Source organism: Lepisosteus oculatus, chromosome 8, assembly GCF_040954835.1.
Source record: "Lepisosteus oculatus isolate fLepOcu1 chromosome 8, fLepOcu1.hap2, whole genome shotgun sequence".
In the NCBI taxonomy this organism is placed as follows: Eukaryota; Metazoa; Chordata; class Actinopteri; order Semionotiformes; family Lepisosteidae; genus Lepisosteus; species Lepisosteus oculatus.
This window is the reverse complement of record NC_090703.1, coordinates 23636724-23653008: the sequence shown is the minus strand read 5'-3', so window position 1 is coordinate 23653008 and position 16285 is coordinate 23636724. Positions and strand designations below refer to the sequence as shown.

The 16285-nt window shown below is 34.8% G+C and overlaps 1 protein-coding gene across 2 annotated transcripts in view; it reads right to left on the bottom strand.

The window, feature by feature from the left end:
• Positions 1-14405, bottom strand: part of rin3 (Ras and Rab interactor 3) — a 45169-nt gene extending 30764 nt beyond the window's left edge. For both annotated transcript variants that reach the window (XM_069193409.1, XM_015351230.2), the window contains exons 1-3: positions 13832-14405; positions 5987-6031; positions 3114-3294 (exon numbers count right to left, since the gene is read on the bottom strand). In XM_069193409.1, the coding sequence (XP_069049510.1) occupies positions 3114-3294; positions 5987-6031; positions 13832-13878 (273 nt within the window). In that variant the 5' untranslated portion in view covers positions 13879-14405. The remainder of the gene's footprint in view (positions 1-3113; positions 3295-5986; positions 6032-13831) is intronic.
• Positions 14406-16285: the final 1880 nt, after the last annotated feature.

The following is a 16285-nucleotide window of genomic DNA, read 5'->3' as shown; positions in this document are numbered from 1 at the left end:
ATCAAGGCACAGAAGCCTATTACTCTACTAGTATTAGTCTAGTAGAAAAAAAAATTGACTACCTGGTGGAAACCCATGCACACATGGGAGAAATATGAAAACTCCATGCAGATAACAACCCAGGTCCAGAGTTAAACCCTGGGCACTATCACTGCCACCCACTGTGCCACCATCCCAGCTGGAAACCACAGTATGCGCAATATCTGTCAACTACTTTTGTAACTACAGAATGGGCAAATATTGTAATTAGGACCTAGCCTAATTAATATCACTGCTAAAATTAATCACCATCACTATTACATCTACTCAGACTTATGCAGAAGGAAGAATTTTCTAAGCTTATAAAGTCTTGAAACTCCAGGGTCATTAAAGTAGCTTTTTTATTATCCTATGTTTTGAAATGCAGGCAATGTGGCCTTGTTTACTTTATTGCCTTACTGGTTTTCAGTCTATTGGTCGACTTTTGGCTGCTTTAAAAATATTTGTAAAAATTAACAATAAATGTTAAAATATTGTATGCGTGACTGGGGACCCTTTGAAAGCTGGTTTCTCATTTCACTGCTCCCACACTTTTAAGCTGCTTGAAACGCTTAATCAGAATTTAAGCCTTAGTGCAAGTTGAATATTACAATATGAATATTACCAGCGATAGTTAGGATTAGTGCTTAGATTCACATAAAGGAGACAGGCTTTGAGCACTGGTCTTCTAGTGAGTGAAAGTGAGCAAATTACTTATTATACATGACTTATATGCTTTTTTCCTACAGTATATTGAAAGAAATACAAAAATAAAATTGTACAGGGAAATAACAGTATGGCTGTCTAACTTCTGAATAAATACAATAGAATAAATTACAAAGTAAAGCAAAATAGAAAATGTAAAATATATGAAGGCAGGGTTTCAGGACACTAACATTTCAGTACAAAATTATATTATATGAAATGACAGTTGTGAGGTGATTCTGCAATAAATAAGGCAATGCCTATTTTAATATAAAATCTATCAATAAATAAGTTAGCACATTATGTAAATGCCTAAAATATGAGATATGGCACTACATACTATCTTATTTAGATACAAGATCTCACAATAAATAAGGCAATATATTATTTATTTATTAATTCACATATTCACAAAAAAACAGGTCCAAATAGATGTTTGATCTGTGAGGAGACATAAAGCTTTCTGACTGCTACAAAAAAGTGTTTTTATCTAAAGAAGGTGAACAAGAACGCGTCAAAAAATACTATTTTTTACAAAAGTAATAATCTAAAAGGTCTATCAGTTTGGGAAGCTTATAACATTAGCTACTCATGTTTTTACTAAAGAAGGAAGCAAGAAGGTTGGGCAAAAAAAGAAAACACTCAAGGAACATTGAAAAAATAAGACTGATGCAACACTGTGTGTCTGAATGCTCTCACAAATCAAATACGAGACATATCTAGTTAAATATTCAGGATAGACACAATTAAGGCCTGACAGAGATATAGAAAGGATATTATGGTTCTGTGATATGACTACTGCATTCACAAAATAAAACCTTGAATCACTGAAGGACAAGAAAACACTTATGGTTAGTACAGAAGAGTTATCTCACACTTTTTGCAGAAAGACAATGTAATGTCAGAAGGAGGACAAAAGCACATTTCTACTTTTGTTTTAGCATTATTTCACTAAATGATCCTCAAATCCTTATTATATAATATTATTTATATATATATACGATGCCATATCATCTTTAGTCTTTAAGTATCCTAGAATGTGCATTCCAAATCTATACTTTTGTTTCTTCTTCTAATAGTTTCCTTAATCTATTTTATTTCATACAAGAACAAAAATTGTTCTAAAAAAGATATCTCCCATCGAACTTTGCGGTGAAATGGCAATGTTTTGAAACAGGCACAACACCGCATCATAAGGTTTACAGTGGGGGTTGGGCTACATACTGTAGTTGTGCATCTGCAGAGGTCAGGGGAAGTGGGCATAACAACAACAGACTAGATGATTTTACACACTGATAATGGATCTAAAACGGCAATAGTGTTAAAATAACGCACACCATCTCTGAAAAACTGAAACTGTTCTGTGAATTTCAAATGTTATGATGAGATTAAATTGAAAATGCAGAATGCAAAGTAATATAGTTCTGCTAAATTGCAAATCAGCATCTTATTTTATATATCATTGGTTTACAAATAGTTTGATCCTACTGATCCTACTATAATTTGTTGAGGAACTACTTGATACAAAGGTATGACGCAGCACTTTCCTGTGGGACCTATTGAAGAACTGATCTCTTTCTTTACTTTTTAGTATCATAGTCCTGTAGTCTATAGGACAACTACAAAGGTCTTTACACCTTACACCTAGGTTAACTGCATTAATGTCCAAGCAGATAGGATCCTGATATCCAAAACAGTTCCCTCATGGTGCACAAAATGTGTTTTTTTTATAATCTGATTATTAACAACAGAGATCCAAGAAACATAAATGTTACAAATAAAGAAAAGCCTTTTGTTTTGTTTAGTGTCATTCACACTGTCAGTATGAATAGCATGGCAAATGCTCCAAGAGACATACAGTACTATAAAACGGACTAATTCATCAATCTTATTTTTGTACAAAACTGCGATCAAATACATTTTAGTTATAAATATCTTTTAGTTATAAACACGTAATTTATTAAGACAACACTGAGTATTCAAATTTTTGTTTGAAATAAATTATGTAATTTAAATTTAAATATTCATTGTGGTTAATTGACAATCACAATGAAAATGCTCAAAGTCTATATAAATTGATTATTTAATGCTTGTCTATACAGCCTGTAAGACTGAAACTTTCCAGGACGATAAGTGGGCACCTCTGCAAAAATAATTTAGTATTGACTAAATTACCTTTACTATGCTGTGCAAGAATACAGATTCCCTGTAATTTTTTTTATCTGTTTAAGCTATTAGTACATACCAATGGTCAACATATATACTGTATATATAAAAACTTCGGTAGCATTAGACATAAGGATTAGATTTTAATTTTTAATTAAAAAAAATATATATTTTTTTTGTCTTATTGTTCAACACTGAGGAACATAATTGTCGCACATCCTCACCCCTGGAGGTTCCCTCTGCAGGATTTCAGAAGCTCGTTCTGGGCTAATGCCCAGCTGGAGCCAAACTGGACAAGTCTTGATTAGTTTCTCCAGAATGCTGATGCTAGGCAGGACTAGCTGATTCTTAACAGGAGAAGTGGGCTCGCTGTGGTTGCTCCTGCTGTTGGTTTCCAGTGTGGTCCTGAAAGAAGAGGAAACTGACATTAGTCAGGTAGGTGTTTGTTCAATGAAGTGTGCATAAAATGTGAAGAGCAGGCAACAGTCATCTAACTATGCCAGCCACATATTTACAGCACATATGCAGTGGTCACTCACATACTGTAGTACTGCTCCTAGCTGTGGTTACAAGTGTTGTAACTGAAAATGCTAGATTATCAATTACAGGTACTTCTGCTTTTAATATTTCTTTATGGTGTGGAAGGAATCCTAGCTTTTGGCTTGCAAAGTTTGCATCTGATATACCATACACAAGTGGTTTTAAATTCTGGTCCTGGTAACCCACACACCTACTGGTTTTTATTCTATCCCACCTTAATTCGATAATTGAAGCCTTTTTTTGATCATGTATTTTGCTTCTAGTCACAAGTTTGGGATTTTATTTCATTTACAAAATCCAAGGGTTAAATCTTCAAAATGTTCAAGAGCTGGGAACAAACAGTTTAAATTACTTGTATTATTATTAAGTCAATGAAAGGTCTGATTGTGTATGGTAACTGAGGGCTCAGCTGGAACAAAAAACAAATGGTGTGTGTGTCAATGGGACCGGGATTGGGAACCACCGCCATGGAATCCCTCTGGCTGAAAATAAATGTCATTATGCAGTGTTGCAGAAACCAACTGCTAATTTTCAATACAGTTGTTCTAGTGGACACACTAGAATTGTCTTAAAGGTCTACAAATAATTGTGACACATGCAACATCACCAAATCCCTCTCAATTAAGTTATCTTATCCCACAATACATATTCTCCAACAACAATAAAAAAGGGGTGAGTGCAGATAATCATTTGAATGCTGTGATGTTGAAATACGTATTGTTTGTCAATAAATGAGTGCTGATCACTTTCAGAGATCTAGAATCAGTCGGGCACTTGTGTAGCAGCTGTAATTATACACTTTGTAGTCAGATGAGGTTAAGATTCGCAGTTTGATTAGATGCATATCAGATACAGTATGAAAACAGGAAAACAATCTAAGCCAAAATCTTGGTTTATGTCACTGTAATGCCAGATTTGACAAATGCTAGGTGGAAACAAATCCTAGAGCACCTGCAGACAGGCTCCTCAGTGTAGATGCAAGGTCTTTTGATGTGCAACTTGTTGCAAATATCGAAATATACTGCCAAGTAACTAGGAGCAAGACAACTTTTTTTGCAACTAAACAGGCAAGAGGCACCAGGTTTCTATAGTTCTTGCTGGTGTATTTCGCGGATCAGATTCAACCCCCGAAATCAAGCAAGTTTTGAAAATATTTTTTGGTATTGAAGAAAAATGCTGTGTATTTTTTTTAAAGAAATAATATAAAGTAACCTGCTATTTATTAATTAAGCTGTGCTGCTGTATCCTAATTACTATAGTAATTTAAAACCACTTGTAACCTGCTATTTATTAATTAAGCTGTGCTGCTGTATCCTAATTACTATAGTCCCCTAAAACGTATAAATGGATTCCAGCTTTGCTGTGGGTAAATCATGATGGACTAGTATGGTAGAGGTAAGTACTTTTAGGCCAGTACCACCAGCATAAAGGTTGTCCACTGCAGAGGGGTGTCCAACAGTATGTGTCCACCCTGAGGCAGTAGGCAGACTCAAAGAGAAAGAAAAGCATTTTCTGTCAATATGGATTGCTCTGGCTGATTGGACACACTCTGACAGCAGGGTGGTCTGTAATGTAGTTGACATGGGATATTCTCAATCCAACGCCAATAGATATAAAAGAAAAACAGGCACATGTCATTGAACTTTTCATATGTATTAACAAAACAACAAATAGTTGATCATATATAAATACTCCACAACTTCATTTCTTTACCAGAAAGAAAAAAAAACTCCCACAACAAATGAACAAACTTTTAATATTTACAACATGAAGAATAATAGCAATCCAAAATCCCAAAACTTCCAAACTCCTATTTAGGACACTGTGTGAAACCCAAGTAGCTATGGCTGCATATTTGAGAAAGGTTGATGTTGCTTTTATTGTCCAATGATGTTCTGTAGGCATGTAATACAAACTGTGAACCAAAACTATGTTTAAGTGTAGCCTAGTAATATTCACATTTTTTCACTATGAGCTAAATTTTAGGAAATTTAAAGAAATATCCTCCTAGCTCTCTTCAGTTAAGAAAATGATCAAAACCTGATTTAACTTCTCACTCCATTCTTAGTACGTTCTTTTTGGATTATTTCAGATGTCACTTCTGTAAGTCATACTATCCATTATTTTGTATCCTTCCAATGGTTGAATTTGTCTGACCTCTATTTAACTGTATACTATAAAGTGAGGCACATCCACCAACTATATTAGGACCACATCAACACAGATTCCCCTGAGTGTTACTATTTTAAGATGAAAAGATCAGTTTGCTCCTTTTTCATACAATGGAGAAAAGTTCACATGTAAACAGAGTCCCCATCTCTAAAAGAGATTGCTTACAATCACATGCTTCATAATCAGTCTAGAGACATATGGAACACCTCTTGTACAACAACGATGTTAAAAATGTTGTTCCACAGCAATTTTACTAAAAAAAGAAAAGAGGAATTTGAAATAATTTTGCTGTAGAGAGCCATTATTGCAGCTGATCTTATCTGAGACACAGCCTCGGAAATGCAATAAAAGACCTCTCTACAGAAGGCCTGCCATAAGCACTTACCTGGGTTGCATCTCACTGGCATTTGGTCCACTTGGGAGCACATTCCTGTTAGAAAAAAGAAAAGTTTTTGTATGTTTTCATTTGGAATCAGCAATTATTTTTCTTAAACAGTATATCCATCCAATTTGGTACTTGCAATTGTGTTGACTTGGCCCTCTGAAAATAATGCACACTGACAGTCCCCTGAAACACTCACCTGCAGAGTCAGTCTGCATCAGATGCACTCTTTTGCACCTGACTCTGACTGGGGGATGCAGCATTCCTCACTGATCTCACTGAAGTCACTTTTTGCCTGGAGGAGAGTCCTGAACAACTAATCTCACCTCTGCGTCAGTGATACTCTCATCCATATGCTGCTGCTTGGGGAATTTTAAGCAATAGCTGACAATGACACAACTCAAGTTCAGACCAGCAGTGTATGGACCGCAGTGCTCAACCTGCTCTAAGAGCAAGTGTCTTTGTTCATTGGGTCACTCAGGATTCCAGAACTTTGTCACAATGTGTCCATTCTCAGATCCATACCTCTGAAAAATGTTATTTTTATAACTATTTGCACCTGATTATACAGCATTTCACTAATAATGTTCTACTTTTTAAAACAAAAGCCTTAAATATTATCTGGCATTCTTTAAAACACACATATGTAATGTTTAATATAAAAATGCATCCTACGAATAGTTGCCTATGGTTGAATAAAGACGTATGCCATTTTTTTCTGTTTCTGGGTTATGTGCAGGAGAAACTTAGTTCATATACTCAGTCTAATACAGTACGGTGTACAGTATGTGGTAAGTGTGTACAGTGAAACAGAAAACAGTGATGGAACAGATAACAGCTGGAATATTGTGAGACAGATAACCAAATCAAAGCAAAGGCTACAGCTGTCTGTCAGTGAAATATATTGTCATAAAAACACTTAAAATAAATATTTTTTAAATGTTCTATTGATGCGTCTTGGAAATGCAAATATTATTATTAATGTTGCAGTTTCTGGATTTTTCTGGGTCTCAGTGTTCTGGGTCTCAGTTTTAAATAATGTATTAATATTTTAGTGTATCTGCATGCACAGAGGTTGCACAAATGATGTTAGAATCACTGGTGAGTACCGATGCTACTCAATTTGTCAATGTAGCCATCAAAACAGAAGCATTTTAATATTTCTAAATTAATCAAAATGCATCTCTGGACACAATGTTCTGCAACTGCCCACTATTACAATAACCATATGGTTGATAAAATCATTAAAAAATAATCAAATAATGACATTATTAAATTAAACTATCAATTCACATAAATAATTAAAGTACAAACAAGCAGTGAATGTTTTTCAGCATTTTTGATTATGATCTAACAACACAGAGAGGACAAATTTAGATATTTTATATCAAGTAGATTTTCATATACAGTTCCATAACTAGTAATTAGTTATATATATATTTTATTTTTCAGAATAGTGAGAAATTCTGCAACAGAGGTTATGAAAGTACAAACAAGTGGATAACCTTAACCAATACTATAAGACAATGATAAAATGATACAATACCAAGTACCTTTACTGTTAAATGCAGGTGGTTTCCTCAGTTTAGAACTGAGGAAAGTCCACCTTCATTTAAGTTCAAGTTCACCTTCAAAGTCCATCACTGGGGTTGCCGTCCCATCCATACAGGACATTTATGACTGATGGTGCTTGAGGAAAGCTCTAAGCCTCATCAAAGACACCACACACCCCAGCTACAGACTGTATGACCCTCTACCATCTGGAAAATGGTACCGGAGCATTCGGGCCCGGACTACCAGACTCAGAGACAGTTTTTACCCATGCACTATCAAACTATTAAAGTTTGATACTATTAAACAGCCTCTCTCACCTATGATCTGAACCTCACAGTGCCTTCTTTGTTATCATAAACTCAAACACACATTGAAATCTACCTCTACTTCACACGTCAAAAAGCTCACTCCCCATAATTTTCTATCCTTTATTTAATTCTGTTGATGTATGTTTTTGCACATCTTACATTGTTTTGCACATTACCTGTTGCCTTTTGTTGTTTTACACATTGCCTGTTTTTGTTTTGCACACTGCCTGTTGTCTCTGTCTTTCTTTTATTATACAATTGTATTGTTGTTTTTTTGTCCGAGACTTATCGTCCGAGAGCAAGCTAAATAGCATTCATTATACCATATACCTGTATATGAGTAAAATGACAATAAAAGTGAACTTGAACTTAGAATCAATATGTATAATGTATATACTGTAGTTTTTAATGAGTTTTCTGGTATGATTTTTTTTTCTAGAAATACCCATCAAGGAATGAATATAAACTCCCCTGACAAATTTCCCTGAAAAAGAATAGCAAAAGCATGTCTGACTGGGCCAGGTCAATGTCAGTACTGTGTTGGAAGAGCTACTGTATAAGGAAACAAGGTTACTGCAGGATATTGTGGACCCGACCAAAATCACCAACGCAGTGTCATATTACAGTGACAAGGAACACCTTGTTCAGATGTTATCTATGGTATTAGAAGAGATATTAAATTGACTCCTTGTCTACTTAGTGAATACTTACAGTAGATTTTCTCTAAAAGACTGTCATGAAGTTCCCCTTTCATTCAGCTGGTGAACTAAGTTTGCATTTCTCTACCTGCATTGCTTCGTAGTGGGTGCTGCACTTCAGGGGCCTTTGAAAAGAGTCCTCTCCTTCAATATGTAAAGCACTTTGAGATGCTCTGTGATGAAAAGTACTAATCAGAAATTACTACTAAAAGCTTATCAGAATAATCTCTTTTTGGTCAATCCAAAGGGTTAAACAGTAATACAAACTTTTTGTAGCTACTGTATGTCGGCATGCTTAGGTTGCAAAGGAACAAGTAAAGGATTATTCCATTATTCCGTTGTGTTTTCTTTCTTCTCTTTTCAGCATGGAAAAAACCTTTACTTGTACCTTTACAAAGGTTTTGTACCACTTTCCTTCCATATAGATATCCACAACTCATATCCATGCACATGGTGAAGAAACAGGGCTTGGATGGATCTCGTAGAGGAAAATCTTATGTGGCACATCTCAGTACTCAATATGGGCTTTTCACAACAGGAGACGATTTTCACTTATCTGAAGCACATACTCTTTTTTATCTCCAATTCCCAACCAATAATGATCTCAATGTTTAAAAAAAATGTATATTCATGCTTTGAAGTTTAGGTGACAGATTACTTTTAAAAAATGTTTTTTACAAAGACAGCAACCGCAAAATCTTCATTTGGGTTGTTTGTAGTTAATACATTAAAACAAAAGTAATACGTTTGATTAAAGATGGAATAACTAAAACACAAGGTAAGTACTGCATGAGTACAGTCCTCGAGGTACAGTTCAGCATGCCATTTTCTTACTTTTAAAGTGCAAAATCAGTGAAGGAGACACAACCATATCCTCGCAATATTTTTCCTTTAACTTACATTTGAAGAGGAAACCAAACTCACAAATGAGCCTGGAAAAATCGAGACATCCAAACAAAAGTCCCAGCTGCACATACTTTGCCCATGAGCTCACTTACTGCTCCTAAAGTACTCAGCGTCCCTAACTGAAGCTGTTCATTCCAGTGTTTACATCAGTAGCAGTTACTGTAGATGTAGCATAATTTCACATTTAATTAACTCTTAAAATAACAAAAAATATGTGTATTTGTGGAGGTGTTGATTTATCTTGTACAGTAAATGAAAAATGCAAATATAATAGCTGAGAGTTTGAAACGCAACACTGTGAGTGCTGGAATTCAGATGCTTATTTTCAATTAATGCAACCCCAAATCAGCAATTCAACTATGACATTTACTGCCAGACAAAAAATATTCTAAAATATTATAAAATGCTCAGTAATGTTTTGGTTTTCTGTAAAGGGTTGAAGGTTTTCAGCAGTAAATCAGAGTTTGACCACAGACTGATGTAATTTCTGTCAGGATTTTTACATTTATTGCAACAACGAAATCAGTGTGCTTCCCCAAAAAAACAGTTTCCTGCAAATACTGTACTTAATGATAACTAAATCAGCCTTTCATGAAGCCATTCAGAAAGGAAACAAGGAACTTAATCGAGAAAGGATCAATATACAGGTGCTAAATTCAGACAAATTTGTCTAGAAAAAGTATAGAACTCAACAACTACCACAGCTGTCTACCACAAGAGCTACTGTATAACTGATTAAATCCAATGGGGTTTAGAGTTACATAAATGTATTTCTATCAATGTGTCCTTTGTCACTGCTCACTTCTGCTTTCTGAACTAGCAAACTAATTATTATTACTGCTTTTACCAGTGACATGACTGGAAAACAAAATTCAGATACATAATTTATTTTTTAAAAAGAAAGTCTAGATACTTTCCATTGGAATATGTGCAAGAGGTCCGACAGAAATATATTTAATAAATTTAAGAAGATTCTATATAAAATACATACACTGTAGGTTCATTGTATACATGTATCAGTCATAGAGACAACAATATATTTTGTTTTGCTGGGTAGATTTACGATATGTACTGAAGGCATTATTTCGATTGCCCAGTTTTGAATAAACAAAAAACTGCAGATTACATTTGCTTGACCTCTCTTTAGTGCCTTTTCTAGTTGAGAGACACGATTTTGCATGCTACCAGCTTTCATTTTCAGTTCACTACATGGTTTTGCAAATGCAATGCAATTAGCTAATTTCTTTAACAGCATGAAAGTCTTGTTTGACCATGACTGCATTCATACTCCTCTTGTCTCCAAGCATTTAATGAATAAAATGGAAACACTGATGAGACTCCTGAATAAGACATGGTTCCTTTTGAAAAAGACAAAAACAAATAATTAATGTTTTCAGCAGTATTGCCTAGTCTTAAACAATACACTCACTGTGTTTTACTTTCAGAAACAACAAAATAAAACAAAATAATTCTGAAAATTAGACGTTACCACAATTAACAAGTCTTTGGTCATCTACTGTATGTGTTCCTCAAAGAAGTGTCCCTGTTGTCTTTACCAAATTACGTGTTTTTTTACAAGCCAGTAAGGCCAGAAAATGCATGTGCTGTGAAGAATTAATGCAGAATTAAAAATTCAAATGAAGAATCTGCAAGGTGATGGGTTTGACGATCAAGGGTGAAATAGCAGATTTTTATTTCACAAACTGCCTCTTGTATGCTTTCTGGAATTCTAGTAAATCAGTCACTCATTCAGATGGCCATGGCCTTGGTCTACAGACAGTACACTATTGTATACTGCACAAAACAGAGCTAAGAATAACGTCTAGTGCTAGAATGTTAGCTTTGCATATGGCAATTATTGTTTTAAGGGAATAGGCTTATCCAACAACAGAAGTAAAACATAACATTTTGACAAGAGTCAAAACACCCTGATCACTGTTTTTAGTTCTAATCAGTAAAGATGGCAATTTTGTATACACAAATGCTATTCCTTCTCCTGGATTAAAAATAATTGCTGTAGTGGGAGCATTGCAAGTGATATTTTGAAAAGTGATAAATATAGCTGACATTCAATTTTACACATGTAAGACCACCTTTCAAAATTGTTACTTGTTTTTACTATATATATATAAAAACCTTTTTGATTTGCATGTCCTGGAGAAGAAAAAATAAAAAGATTATGGAAATATGAGAAATGAAAATTGTGCAAATAACTAGGGCAATGGAAAATAGAGTAAGGAGTGTCTAAAAGTTTGAAAAGTTTATCTTACCGCCAAAAAGACTAAGAGACTAGCTGAATATTTAGCAAAAAAATGCTGATTTTTAAAAAAGTCAGACAGACCTAAAGGAAGGCAGTTCTACTTGGCTACATCTGTCAGGAAACATATGTTCTTTTTTTGTTGAGCAAATTTTAAAACAAATTTTTTCATGTCTATTTAAAACGAGTTGCCTTGAGATTGAAAAATACTTCTCTATCTTTCATTTCTCGTTACTCCATCAGATTAAATTACAGTATGTATAAAACAGCTACTGTATAAAGACATCTTGGTCGACAAAGCGTGTTATGAAAATTTGCTAGACATTTAAGAAATGAAAGCTTGCCAGAACATCACAGCTTCTGACATAAAACATTATGATCTTCCATGATCTTTATACATGTATATTAACACAATATGAATGATTTAATTATATAAGAATGTTATGAGACAGATTCAAATACTGTCCCCATTGTAATGTACCAAGACAAAAACCTTGTGCTTATATTGTTGCGTTTGCGAATCTTACTTTAATTAGTGATTGAATAATTTTCTGAGAGTTAAAAAATTAAAACAAGGGCAAAGGTGCTGACTGGAAAAGGCACTCATGTCCTGAGAGAGAAACCATGTGCAAGACAGAGGTTTGTGATCTTAAATGGCAGACTACAGTAAAATTGATTTGAAACAGATGACATCAGACAGGAATCTTGGAAAACAATGCGAAGACATTAACTTTAGTAGCATGGACCACCTTGACCGCACACGATACAGTACATATGCTGAAGAATACATATGTACTTCATTTATTTTCATGTCAAGAATGTTGGTAGAAAGGAGCGCTGCTCAACAGAATAATGTATTTATGAGTGTGTTGTGTTTCTAAATAATTTCAGGCCTGCAGACTAGTAATTCTTAGGTCAAAGGTCAGTCAGGAAGGTCTATTTATTTTATCTAGATCAGAATATAATTATCTTTATTTCTTTTACTTTAATACGTTTAGAGGTGTTTTTAAACAAGGCTGATTTGGTTATATTTCATTTGTTCAATGTGTAATTTTTGTAAAGAGACAGTTTACCTACAGTATATATTTCCTGTATACTACATTGTTTTACATCTTAATGATCAACAAAATCTATAACCAAACCAGCTGTTCAGCATATTTAGCATATTTATTTCAGTTTCCTACTTCACATTTTGTTTTCAAATGAGTGGTTATAAATTATATTATATGTATCGTATTATTACCTGATTCTATTAATCTGCCGAAGCAATTCACAATAAAGGTTATAACCTTTTCTTTTTTATACCATAATATAATAAAAACAGTTCTAATTACCTGGTTTAGAGTAGTTTTTTTATTTTTGTAGTGGAATTATGGAATTCATTCTGATTTTTTTGTTTTTTACTTGACAAAAACAGAACATGCATTATTTCAAACACAAAAGTAAAAAAGTTTGAAAATGAACAGAACATACAAAGGGTTACGACATTTTGGATGCACGCCATGTTTTCCAGACAACATTCAACAGAAGGTTTTAAGACTTCGAACTTCACTATGTATTTTGGACTTGGCATAAAGGACTATAAACAACCAATCATTACAGCAGTCCATAATATTCTATGGGTAAACAAATAAGAGAAACAGCTTTGTTTATAAGCTACCTCAGCACTATTAAAATAAGAATTTGTTTTACAATATTTATTAAAAAAAATGTAACATTAATTAAATTTTCCTCAAAGGGACTAAAAGGACTCTTCTCTTAAACAAAATCAATAAATGTTATATTTATTAAAAGAGATGTTTTAGATGTGAAATTTTGTTTAGTGTTGTCTGGTTTTCCTATTTTGTTTTTTGTAACTGAAAGTTGTTGAGATTTGTCATTTGCTTTCTGCTTGCTATTCAGCTAGACTACATAATTACTCTTCAAAAGACTTGACTGAATATCTATTAAGTACAACTACAGTACTTAACTGTTTTAAACTTGGCTCTAAAACCGCTACAGATGAGAAAAAGTATTAATTGTAGTGGAGTGATAAAATCAAAGAAATCAATTTGGGAAAATAGTTGGTTGCCTTAAAGAAATCTCTGTGTACTCACTTAATTCCTTACAAAAGAGGCTTACATACCCTGGAGAGATTCCAGTTTCCTGTGTGAGTGCAGATGCTTTAATCATCACTGCACTTCAGAAGGGACTCGAAGCGCTGCAAGTCTTCTTAGTCCATCAAACCTCAAGCCCCCGTTATCAGGTGATGTTCACCTCCGGCACCATTCTCTTCTCATAGGATACCTCTTGATCTCTGTCCCCCGCTGTGCAGCAGTAGTTCAGATGGGCCTCTGTGAACACGCTTCTTGGTGTGGTAGTTGGGAACAGGCCATGGAAAAAAAAAAACTCAAGTTGAGTGCAGGAAAGTCTGTGCAGTGCTCTCTCGGTTTGCACAACTTCCTGTATTTGTGTGAACGGGGATGTCAGGAAGAGGCTGTTCTGCTCAATTGTCAGCCTGCCCCTCTGTGTTTTTTTCTCCCTCTCTCCCTTTCACAACGTTTTCACTGATATTTTTCCACAGAAATGTTGTTTCTAATCGTGGTAGCTGGCAGCAGAAGGCCGGAAGGGCCTTTTTTTCCCCATAGTGGGAGTAAACTTCTCTCTAAGACTCAGAGTGCCAGACAAAATTTTAAGTAAACTTTTTTTCTCTTGGAACATGCCTAGACAGCGCTGAGATTAGGCGTTGTTTGAGAAAAGAGTACTCTGAGTGGCTGTAAACTTGCCCCCCACCCCTCCTTCATACACACACACTTACACCCAAAACCCCCCTTCTCACAGTACTTTTGCCTGTCTAAAGTTAAATGGAAACAGATGAACCTGGTCTGGTAGTCATGTAGCCCACCAGAAGACCTTGGAATGTGGAAAAGGGGGAAGGGACGACAACTGGCTAATGTCAACAGACGCTCTGAATCACTTTGCAAATGTCCTGGATTATATTATTATTATCTCCTGTATACACAGGGAGAAGAACTTATTAAATAATTTGAGAAACAAAAGGAGTGATCATGAAAAAACAGTTAATATCATAGAAAACCATGTATACAGTATTTTCATGTATAAGTCATATAGTGTATATACAGTGTATGTACAGTTTATATACATAGGATACATATGTATGTACACATATACATGGTAAAAATAACAATAAGAAGAATTATATGTTCAATGAAGCATCTTTCAATATTTATTGCCTTAATTTATCTGACTTATCATGTGTACAATGAAAGTACTTTTGCACTAAAAACATGATGCAGAGGAATTCCATATACCAAGATAAACTGCTAAAAAGAATAGTTACATTATACTAATTAAATACATATTGCAACACCTACAGTAAGTGTAACAGCTTCCCAAATAAATAGTGGTGCATGACTTGCGGTTAGCCACTTTTGTGGTTTGTCATAGGCATACTGTACATGAGGAGAAGGGTATAAAGAATTTCAAAGACATTGAATACATTTAGCTCTTTAAACATGGAGTGTTGCACAACCTAGACACTCCCTCCATAATGAGCAGCAGGTAAGAAGGGAAATGGTTAGGGACGCCACCTTGAGGCCAAAAGCAACTTTGAAAGAGCTACAAGACTTCAATGAGTGAAGTGGGAGAAAATGTTCATTTGTCAACAAAACGCAGTAACTCCACAAAGCTGGCCCTATTTGTAATGAAAAAAAAAACATCTCAGAACCTACATGGAGTTTGCAACAAAGGATTTAACTGATGCCGCAAATGTGTGACCAAATGTGTTGTGGTCAGATGAGACAAAATTGGAACTTTGTAGCCTGAATGTATAGCATTTTGTCTGGTGCAAACTCGGCTCTATGCATCACTCAGTCAACACCATCAATACTGTTAAGCATGGTGATGAAATCATTAAAGTAATGGAGGTACTTTATCAGAATGTATCTCAGAAGGTACGGGGAAGTTGTCAAGATTGAAGGAAAACTTATCTGAGTAAAGTACAGGCGAATCTTATAGAACAACCTTCTTCAGTCTGCTTAAAACCTCTGGGATAATAACTCAGTCTGCTAAAAGCTGGGACAATAATTTATATTTCCTTATGATAATGACACAAAGTACAAAGTTATATGGGAGTGATTTAACAAGAGGAAAGTGAATACCTTTGACCAAAACTTGAATCAAATAGAAAATATGTGGCAAGACTTGAAAATTGCAGTCCATCAATTATCTCCAAGCAACTTGACAGCCCTGCGACTCCCCTTACTGGATAAAGAGGTTAGAAAATGGATGGATGAATCACATACCACCTGCATACAGTATTTGTAGGTTAGCTTCCTACTTCTACGTATACAGTAAGTCGAAAAATCGGAATGCCGTGAAAATTTTAGTGGCAATAGTATAGTCTATTGCCCAATATATTCTACTGCGAGACGTTAGGAGTACCAAAGAAATGTATTGTCAAGACCTGTAGGTCAGATTTGATTTAAAGAAAAAACAGGAAATTGTGCATCCAACTCAATGAAAGATTAAGTACAACTTGGAACAGACTAGGAGATGAAAAAAGCCGCTTCCACAGTTC